This window comes from Ursus arctos, unplaced genomic scaffold, assembly GCF_023065955.2.
Source record: "Ursus arctos isolate Adak ecotype North America unplaced genomic scaffold, UrsArc2.0 scaffold_7, whole genome shotgun sequence".
NCBI classification, from domain to species: Eukaryota; Metazoa; Chordata; class Mammalia; order Carnivora; family Ursidae; genus Ursus; species Ursus arctos.
The window spans coordinates 70,910,973-70,922,360 of NW_026623089.1; the positions used below are offsets into that span (position 1 = coordinate 70,910,973).

Genomic DNA, 11,388 nt, shown 5'->3' on the forward strand with positions numbered 1-11,388 from the left:
CTACCTGCTCTCTGGTTATACTAAAGTTATACATTTTGGGAATTTGTCTAGATTTATACAAGTGCAAACTTAAGCCTCTACTCACCGAACTTTCAACTGTATCAGAAGCATTATCTTCCACAAAATACATTCCGCATTTACCTATAGAAAGTAATTGGATATGAGTTTAAAAATATATGTGCACTATTACCATATGTGATTAAAAATATGACCTCTGGAGTCAGTTGGACTGAATTTAAATCCCAGCACCCAGAAACAGTTCCTGTCACTCAAGAAATATTTTTTAATAGTGTCCATGAGATCTTGGGCAAGTTGGTTCTTTGTGTCTTAATCTCCTTATTAAAAAAAGGGGTGGAGGGAGGACTTTATTTCACAGGGTTACTGTGGGAATTACTAGCGTCTGGCACTCAGTGTTAAAAAAAAAAAAAAGTTGGCCATTTACCATTACCCGTACTCTTCTTATATTACTAGCATATTAATTTGCTTTATTTTCTCACATATTAGCTGAAGTCAACTAGTAAACAAATTTTGTAGCAAAAGAAGAATCCTTAATTATTTTTATTTAAACACTCTATACAGCAGAATAGACCTTAAAAGATAGCCCTCAATTTCTCCTGCTTTACAGGCTGGCTGTGTTAACACATGTCCCTACACCATGTATCCAAATGGTAGGAATTTCTCTGGGGCTCTGCATTGTATGCTGGTCACCCTTGAGCACCAAGCACTGCTGGGCTCAGAGAAGGGCACTATCTCTGTCCTCGTGACCATGGGGCTCATCCTGACAAGCTTGAAGCTCTTCATCTTGAGCCTTGGAGGCTGTGGCTTGAGCCTATAGAAGGAATAGGCTTTGGCCTATAGCACTCTCAAATTTGAGGGTGCATCAGAACTGCTGGAGGGCTCACAGAAATGCAGATTGCTGGGTCTTTCCCTGCGGAGTTTCAGACTCAACAGGTCTGGTCTAGGGCCCAAGGATGTGCATTTCTAAGTAGTTCCCATGTGATGCTGATGCCCCCAATTTGGGGACCATGCTTCAAGAACTGGCCTATGGGATACAAACTGGTTCTTTAAGGGAACAGAGACCAAGTGGTGCAACCTATTCCTTCATATCAGGAAAAAATTTCTCACTAAATGTAATTACATAGATATCCATGGATGGACAACCTCGGCCTTTCTCTCAGAAGCACAACAGGGAATATAAATTATGACCTATCTCAAGATGGATATATTTCTTAGTATTCCAATAATTCTTCAGTTTAAAAATCAAAATTGATATAGAGCAAAAGGAACTACTAACATAAAAATGTATACTTATGAGGAAAGTCAACTTCATAAAAATTAAAATGCTATTCATAGGCTTTTTAGAAAATAAGACTGTCATTGCCTCACATTTGTGAGTCACGGGCACTATATACAATGTTAAGGCAAAATCACCTATGCGATGTTAGAGAAAGTGTATCTGATTTAATGGTATTTCATCAAACGATGCTTCAAATTATCTAAGAATAAAGTAAGACAGGGTGAGTATGTGTGAAACTCTTCAAAATGTGACTTACCTAATAACAATTCACCAGCTGTCTCTCTAGATGGTGCAACGCTGATACATCTTCGATTCACTCTGTCAAAACATATTCAAAATCACTATGATTAAATATTTTGACCAATTTTAGAGAGTACAGTATAAGCTTTATCTATCTAGTAAAAGATTTCAGCACAGCAGACTAGAGTTTCAAAAGCATGAGATGTCTTGTCTAAACCCACATGAAAATATTATCTCAAATTTTAATGTTCTAGTAGAGGAGAAAATGAAATTTTTAGAGAAGGCTCATAACTCGTATGCCATGTATATAGAATATAGGGATTCAATTTTTTAAAAGAAACTTCAGTATTTTATATTTCCTAGTAATTAAGCAAACAGTGAGTCATGCCTCTGGTATTTTCAAAGACATGAAAGAATCCTTGTATTCTAGGAAAAACAGGGGATTTAGGCTCAGAAAAGATCTATTCTTTCGTCAAGTCACTCGCCTTCTTCAAGTCTCAGTTTTTCATCTATTAAATGGGCACGATGATAACTGCCACCACCATAACAATGATAATACTATCAATAGCTACCATATACTGACCCATCTGATACTCAACAATATGCTGATAGTTTGGGTATTATTATCTTGCTCATGTCACAGATACAGACACTGACACAGAGAGGCTAAGTAGCTTGCTCAAGATCAGATAGCTAGTAAGACGAGGAGCTAAAATCTGAACCTTTCATCACTGCACTAGGCTGGTTCTCGTGGACGCCACCAGCAGCGCTGTCTGTTTCACAGACCACTACAAAGACAGACGCATGCAGAGAATGGCCAGAGCACGAGGCCTGGAGCCCAATGGATCCACGCTATCGAAATGTCTTTTCCTTTTGGATTTTGGTCATTCAACCTTGTCCTCTCTTGAGCCACGTGTGTAGGACCTTTCTTAAAACCACAGCATTGGGGCGCCTGGGTGGCGCAGTCGTTAAGCATCTGCCTTCGGCTCAGGGCGTGATCCCGGAGTCCTGGGATAGAGCCCCACGTCAGGCTCCTCTGCTGGGAGCCTGCTTCTTCCTTTCCCACTCCCCCTGCTTGTATTCCCTCTCTCGCTGGCTGTCTCTCTCTGTCAAATAAATAAATAAAATCTTTAAAAAAAGAAAATAAAAATAAAACCACAGCATTATCTGAAAAAAATATTACATAAACACTACAATAAACTATTAAACTCATTAACTCCTTCAACAAAAGTGAGAACATCTTGCAGATTCATATTTACCTTATAGACTCACTTGCAGCTTTGTCTTTTACAGTTGAAGAGAAAGAAGAATGAGTTTTATCTTCAAATAGGAAAGAAAGTGGTGGTTTGACCACATCTGTGGAGGAAAAAAGTACATATTGTGTGTATGTAATGACTACAGTTATGTGCTACATTTGTATGTTGCATCAAGAGGTCATTATTACCTTCTGATTTCTGTCTATCCCGAAGGAGATACTTATTTGGAATAGTTAAGTAACATCTCTGTAAACGTCTCCTCTCTCGATTTGGCCCTTCTGTTGGATCCAATTGCCATGAAGTCGGATAGTAGAGGGGGTCATACCAGGCTGCTCTGCAAGTGCAAATAAAAGAATATTTTAAGGGGCAATTTTTGTAGTAGAAACCACATTTCTTAAGATGTTTAAAAATAAGTTCATATTTTATTTTATTTAAAAAATATTTTATTTATTTATTTGAGAGAGAGAGAGAGAGAGAGAGAGAGAACAAGCAGGGGAAGGGAGAGGGAGAAGCAGGATCCCCGCTGAGCAGGGAGCCCAATGTGGGGCTCGATCCCAGGACCCTGAGATCGTGCGCTGAGCCGAAGGTAGACGCTTAAGCGACTGAACAACCCAGGTACCCCAAAAATAAGTTTATATTTTAAATGAAAGAAAATAGTAGAACTACACTGAATATATTTTTAGAATAGACAAGAGGAAAAAAAAAATCACCCTGAATCCTACTACTCTAAACATACCAATTACTGGTAGAGAGTATTTTCTTTCATTTTTAAAAACTGTAGTTATAATTATTATGTATATACATTTCTCTATCCTTTCTTCTTCCATTGGACATATCTTAATCTTTATTTTCATCACTGAAAATGGCTGACTAATGCACAGTGTGGGTGCATTACAATGTATTTAACCCTATTACCATTATTATATATTTAGGTTGTTTTCAGTTCATTCACTAGTATAAATAATGCAGAGATGAAAACCTTTATGTTTATTGCCTTTCTATATTTGGAATATTTTCCTTAGGAGAGAATCACTAAAACAGGATAACTGGAGCTAGAAATAAAACGTTTATAGGACTCCTGACATATGCTGTCAGAGTGTACAATGCCATCAAACCTCTCACCATGGACTAGGTTACATTTCTTCCTGCTGTGGGTATTAGCACCTAAAAAAATGTATAATATAAAAGGTAAAATACAGTATTTAAAGGCTTTAAAAAATCAAATTAGACTCTAGCCATACTGAATATTTTTCTCTCTATTAATTTATTTGTCTTATGTGGAAGAGTGTATTCACATCTTTTGCTCAAACTTTTGGGATCTCACACTTTACTTTTAAGTTGGCATGAATTTTTAGAACTATAAAAAATTAACTCTTTGATATATTTGCTGAAAATAAATTTTCATGTTTTGTTGTTGTTGTTATAGTCGTTAAATACACTGGAAAAAATTAAAGCTCAAATCCATTTATTTCTTCTTGGTAGTTTCTTCTATGGTGTTTGAGCTTAGAAAGTTAACCATCTATCACAGAGTTGATAAATACCCTGTTTTCTTCTACTTTATAAACTTTATGAGTTTAATTCTTTTGTTCACCTGGAATTTCCTTTAGTGTCTAATGTTTAGTGCATTTTAGCATCCCCAAGTCATGCTAATCAGTTTTCTTAACCAAATTTATTTATTTATTTATTTATTGGTGGACCCACTTCCTTTATTTTTTTTTTTAGAGACTAGTACCTTAATTTTCCTCTTTTCATTATCTGTGATGCATCTTTTAAAAAATTTTATTATTAAAGTCTTATCTAGAAAAAGATCTATTTCCCAACTATCCTATTTCAGCGATTTCTCTATTCTTCTGCAAAGATTATATTTTAAAATTAAAGCCAATATATAGATTTTATTATTTGGAAGAGCGAATATCTGTCTTCCTCATTATTCCTTCCCTTACCTCCAAAAATTAAAAAAAAAAAAAGATTCTTATAGGATTATTGAAGATGAAATAAATCACAAGTGATTAAACAAAAAATATTTAAAGTAATGAAATAATGTTATGCATCTTTATTCCGAAATGAAAATAGTGTTTCACATTAAAATATAAAACTGTAATGCTGGACAACCTGAAATGTCCTCCCACTTTGCTTACCTATCATGCGTCAGCTGTTGAATAAGTTCCTGCCAGTGTCTGCTGGCACTCAGATCTACTTTATACATTCCTCTGATATGCTGGATCACCCTTTTTCTCTCAATTCCTTGGGAGAGAGACACTGCCTGGGTGATGTCTGCAGCAATTTTAGATATATCCTTTGATTTTGAGTCCAGACGCTGAAAGAGACTAAGTAAACAAACGAGACTACCCGTAAGTTAAGCCCAAGCGGGCTGTTAAGCAGATACAAAAGCATGATACTGTAAAACTAAAGTATGTGTGAAGTCAAATGAAGTAAAAAAGGCATGACTTTTAGAATATATAAAAACCTACCTTTGTTGATTATTATTAACTGTTTTCTGCCAGGTGGCTTTATTTGTACCTTCTTCAGTTTCATATTTCTTTTGTTCCTAAAAGATTTGGATAATAATATGTAGTATAAAACATATTATTTATCATTTAATATTGGCACTGAGGCCAACAAACTAATTTTAAAACCAAATTAATAAAGGAAAAAAATACTGTCCTCAAGAGACCAGAATGTTAAAATACAATAACCACTTAAATAATGTTATAATTCCCCTTTGTTTCTACACAATTTGGGGCATGAAGTGAGGGTAGAATAGCTAACCGGGGTGCCTAACGTAAGGGGTTTGCATAGTCGCTTGCTTCCTTACTTTGCTTCAAGGCTGATGCTTCAACTTGCTTGTCACTATAAAAATCTTTCCTTCACTGAAAGCTATTGATAAAGGATAACGATGACAATAAAGGCTAAATGCTCCTTAGAATAAGCCTATTTATTCTCTCATAGTAAAAAAGTAATATAAAGTAAAAAAAATCATTTCAAATTTATTATCAATGATATTCTATAATAAAAAAAATTCTTTCATTCTTTAATTATGTTCAATGGGATCTCCTAAGAAAATTTGTCTTATGATTTCACTGACTCACCTCTTTGATCATTTTAATAAGGTCTGCTTTTGTTGTTGCACTGGGAGGGATGCACTTCTGCCCACAGAGTTTTAAAGCATTCATGAGCAGTTCCGCTGTGTCTAGTTCTTCCTCAGTCAGTTCATCTTGGTGATTATGTATCAACTCTGACAAATACAAAACTAACTTGGCTCCATGCTTTAAGAAAAAGAAACAATTTTTTTAAGTCATAAAGAATTTTTATTTCTTACATTTAAATTATTTAACAGTAATTAAGTTAAATTATATCACTAGATTTATTTGGTGGCATCTGGTTTGAATAAAGCAGCTAAAAGAGACATTTTGGGAACAATTGCAAAGATTTGATTTTGCATTGGAAATACAGTGACATTAGCATGTAAGCTAATTTTGTTAGGTAAAATAATGTTACAGTTACATAAGACAGTGTCTTTTTTTTTATTATATTATGTTAGTCACCATACAGTACATCCCTGGTTTCTGATGTAAAGTTCGATGATTTATTAGTTGCGTATAACACCCAGTGCACCATGCAATACGTGCCCTCCTTACTACCCATCACCAGCCTATCCCATTCCCCCACCCGCCTCCCCTCTGAAGCCCTCAGTTTGTTTCTCAGAGTCCATAGTCTCCCATGCTTCCCTCCCCCTTCTGATTACCCCCCCTTTCTTTATCCCTTTGAAAAAGATTTCTATAATTTACTTTAAAATACTTCAAAAAAGAAATGATGTCAATACGATAAAAATATTAACAACTGTTAAATCTAGGTGATGGTTATATGGTACTCATTATACTTTCCTCTATTTTTCTGTTTAGATTTGAAAATTTTCATTGTAAAAGGTAAAATAAAAAAGAAAAAGGAAGGAAAGTGAGAAGGAAAAGAAAAGGAAGGAAGTAAGCTTTTGGGGGAAAATTTTTGGAGAGGATTTGCTAAAGGAATACAGGAAATAAGGTTGGGATAAAGGAAAATAATTCTTAGTTCTTCTCATAGAAAAAAGGAACTGAAAGCGAAACTTTCCTTTAAACCTTCCAGGTAAGAGAATTATGCTTATTTATTCTTTCTCCTTTGATTTCTGCTTGGTAGAACAGAAGTTGGCAAAACTTCCAGAACAAAACCCTTTCCTTGGATTAGCTTGTAAGCAGTCATTATTCCCGAGGGAAAACTAAAGGTGAAAAACTCTAAAACCAGTGAGACGTCGGCGCCAGTTCTGTGTGCATGTCCAGAGAAGGGCTGGTTTAGGCCAGTCTTAAGAACTGCCCTGTAACCAAAATCAGAATGTTACTTAAGGTAATGACAACTGTCTTTCAGAGAGGAAGCCTAAACCAAACTTTGATTCATGATTTTTTAAGTGGCCCTGCCATGCTCTAGATCTTACACCTAATTGTTATGTGTACACTCTGTAGTATTTAAACATTAATTATGCCAACAAGTGAAATATGCAGAATTTTGCTTTTTTAAAAATTTGCATTGATGCAAATATCACTGCATTTGGCTTTGTGACATTTTAAACTGTGAATCATATTAAATGTCAACAAATGAATTTGGAAGCTCTTACATTTTGGGTGGTATTTAAATTAACACATTGAATCACATCATGTCATTTCCCAAAAGCATAAGATGAACATATGCAATGATGAAAATAGCAAAGCTCATTTTAATGCAACATTTTAAATTAGTCAGGAGACAGCTGCTTCCTGACCAAAAGAGAAAAATGAACAGACATTCTGTGAGTAAAAGGCCTGAAGAGTTGGCAAATAAAGAAAAATAGTAAATGACTAGACTATTTTCACATGTGTGTCTTAAAGGTAATGCTCTTGATATAATCGAAAAATAGTTTAGTATTCAGTGACATTCTAAAAATCATCTTGAAAAGCTATCAAAAATGTTTTTATTCATCCTGAAGATCCAAAAGACACGTGATTTTCTTAGACACTGAAGTTGTTTCTAGAATCTCATCTCAACATCTGATCAACACTTTATTGATTGTACCTCCTGGGACTAGAAAAGGTGTTATTAGGGATGAATGCAAAAGAGGGAAAAGTCTTGTTTTCAGCCCTCAAAAAACTGATCTAAGGAACTGTATCTATTAAACACAAATCCTTAGAAGATAATAAAATGCTAACGTGTGTGAAAATAACATTTTCAGGGATGTGTCTAAGAATGAAGAGCTCTGAATGGGCTAAAGAGAGGGAGGAAGGTTTTGAAGGTGGGGAAAGGGAGCTGGGTGTATGGATAAACTGACAGAACAGGTATCCAGGCGGACAAGTAGAGGAGGGAAAGCACTTTGTGCAGAGTGGACAGCACGAACAGAGCAGCAGGTCAGTAAGAATACACAGGATGTGAAGAGGCTGCAAGAGACAAAGATGAGTCGATCTTGAAAAGAGGAGCCACAGACCAAGTGATTAATCAGACTCAAGTTATAACAACAGAAGAGAGGCACTGGGCTTTAAAAATCATGCAGATTACAAATGGAATACAGCTTGTAAGCAGCTCTAAGAAGGCACAAGAACATCTCTACATACTGCTATGGAATGATCTCCAGGATGTACTGTTAGTTGAAGAAAGTAAAGTGCAGAAGAGTGTGTAAAGTTCTCCTTCTTTGTGTTGAGAAGTGTTGGGGGGATAGATAATATATACACTGTATGTGTGTGTGCGCACAGATTTGCTTGTATCTCCCAAAGAAATAGTAATAAAAAAAGATGGTGACTTACAGGGAAAGAGATGGAATGAAGGGAGAGAAAGAGGTAAGAGCTAGAAGCTCTCTGAATGTGCCATGTTTCACAATTTTGATTTTGGCACCATGGAAACATTTTACATAATTTTTTTAAATTTATTTATTTGACAGAGAGAGAGACAAGCCAGCGAGAGAGGGAACACAGGCAGGGGGAGTGGGAGAGGAAGAAGCAGGCTCCCAGCGGAGGAGCCTGATGTGGGGCTCAATCCCAGAACAGGAGGATCACGCCCTGAGCTGAAGGCAGACGCTTAACGACTGAGCCACCCAGGCGCCCCAACATTTTACATAATTAAAAACAAAGTTAAACAAATAAAAACCCAATGAAATCCCTAAAAATAGAAAATGAATGCCAAAAAAAAAAAAAAAAGAACATGACTATTTAGTTGGTGGCACAACTAAGTACAGAAAATTATTTGAAGTGTTTTTACAATAGAGTATTTTCATGGTGTACTCATAATGGTATCCTAAGAACAAAAGAATCATGAAGAAGTCTTAATCTGTTCACTGGGCTTATTATTAGTGATTATGTTGGTCATCTTATTTTGAAAATGTTTTATATATATATATAGAGAGAGAGAGAGAGAGAGAGAAAGATAGCAAATAAGTAAGTATGCTAATGGGATCTGGAATCAAGATTATCAACATTAATAAAAGGAAATACAAATAAAAAAATCCAAGAAAGTGTGAAAATATCAGTAATGAACTCATGATTCACTTTTATTTCTAAAAAGATTTGTATATCGTAGCTTTGTCCACTATGCTGAGAAGAAATAACAACCAAATAGAAATGAGTGTTCCTAGTCCTTAGATTTGTAATTTCTAAATACCATTATCTTATGAAAAGGAAACAGGGGCTTCTTGAGGGAAAAGTCTGGCTCCCGATTCGGGAAGGAATGTGCAAGATGAGCCTGGGATATTCTTCTGTTCCAGAAAGCAAAGAAGTTAATCATATTAACTTGTTAAAAATTGAAAAGGCTATGTTAAAAGAACACAACAATTTGAATCTACAGAGGTGTTAATTTGAATATCAAATGGAATAACAACTGCAAAGGTTTGAAACTACTTTTGTAAAAAATATCGGAATTCATAATGATACCTCGAAAATAAAAATGAATACAAAAATTGGAGGTTGCTAGGGCACCAACTCATTATTCTAATAAACAGGAAAAAGAAACAAGCATTTATTTTGCCTTTCCTATACAGACATATTTTAGGGTAGTCAAATAGTTGATAAGGGAATATTCTTCCCTACAGAAGAATCAGAGCTAATAGATGCTGGTGGAACGAGAAACTCTGAGAAATCACTATTTTGCAATTCCTAATGAAAAAAGTGGATCTTGGCAGCTATCATCAGCAGGGCTAAAACTATGAGGTTAAAGACTGAGGGTGAACTTTATAATGAATGGATCAGGCTGATATCGTCTCAAAAAGCAGGGCAACTAGACATTCTCTGTCTCCTGCTATGTTGTGATGGAAAATGCAAAGCACTCTTAATAAAGTAGTCTTTTAAAAAAACAAACCCAAAGCCAAATATGAAACCAGGAACCGGAATCTAGTCAGCCTTGAAACCTCGAGCCACAAGCATATGATCAGCTAAATCCAGTATGTGGGAAATCCTATACAACAAAAGACCCAGTTTCATCAGTAAATAGACATTTTAAAAATGACTGGGGAGGGTACTTGCCAGGGATTAAAAAGATTTAGCATATGTCAAACAAATGCAATGAATGGGCCTTGTTTGGATCCAGAATCAAGAAAACTATTACAAAAATTATAAATTATAATACACTGGAAAAGTTCATACACTGAGTATTAGATGATAATAAGGAACTGAGGTAATTATTGAATGTGACAAATTTTGTAGAAGTCCTTATCAGTCAGAGACATAGGTAAAGGATTTACAGGTAAAATGACATTTATTTCAAAACACTGCAAAGAAAAATTAAAGCTGGGTAATGGTCATGTGGGTCCTTGTTTGATTTCTCCCAACTTTTACGTATCTTTGAAAGTCTCCATAATAAACTTAAAAAAACCAGGCACTATAATGTGGTTTTGAGGTAGAAAGGAGGTTATTGTAGTGATCTGAGCAAGGGGCAAAATTCTGAACTAGGGTGGGGCAAGTAGAAAACAGTTAAAGATACCAAATAAATGACTGGCTTTGGCGATGACATGGTTTAAGGGAGAGGAAAAAGTCAACCATGGATCCCATATTTCAAGCTGAACTCTGTATAGACACCACTGATGAAAGAGAAGGAAAGTCGGTGTGGGGAAGAGAGGACTGTCAACACCAGGCTGGGTTTTGGCGGATGGCAACTCTGCTGAGAATAAAGGCAGGAAAGAACATCCCTTCAAATTCTCCACAGAAGACCGTGGGCTGGATGTGCTTCTGCCATGGGAGAGGGAAGACAATGCCTTGAGGGCACCTAACAGAATCTTAATAGCAGAGAGAGCATCACTTCAAAACTATAACCCTTTGGTTCTTAATACTATTTATCTGCATTTCCCAGGTATTAAAAGGGATGCCTATCTGTCTGTATCACGTATTACTGTATTTATAGGGGTATAATTTACATACGGTAAAGCATATAGATATTAAGTGTTCATTTCTGAGTTTTGACAACTGTATACATCCATTTTACCACTACCCAAAATAAGATATAGTACATTTTTATTGCCCCAGAAAGTTTCCTAATGCCCCTTTCCAATCAATTCACCTTCTCGCTTCCCCCTTCCTCATGGACACAACTACTGTCCTGAATTCTATCACCATGTCT

At 35.8% G+C, this 11,388-nt stretch overlaps 1 protein-coding gene across 4 annotated transcripts in view; it reads right to left on the minus strand.

Moving 5' to 3' along the window:
* Positions 1-11,388, minus strand: part of LYST (lysosomal trafficking regulator) — a 186,874-nt gene that overhangs the window by 53,285 nt on the left and 122,201 nt on the right. For all 4 annotated transcript variants that reach the window (XM_048218849.2, XM_048218847.2, XM_057308234.1 and 1 more), the window contains 7 exons: positions 5,883-6,059; positions 5,265-5,341; positions 4,932-5,120; positions 2,982-3,127; positions 2,797-2,893; positions 1,554-1,615; positions 86-141 (listed from right to left, as the gene is read on the minus strand). In XM_048218849.2, coding sequence (XP_048074806.1) covers positions 86-141; positions 1,554-1,615; positions 2,797-2,893; positions 2,982-3,127; positions 4,932-5,120; positions 5,265-5,341; positions 5,883-6,059 — 804 coding nt within the window. The remainder of the gene's footprint in view (positions 1-85; positions 142-1,553; positions 1,616-2,796; positions 2,894-2,981; positions 3,128-4,931; positions 5,121-5,264; positions 5,342-5,882; positions 6,060-11,388) is intronic.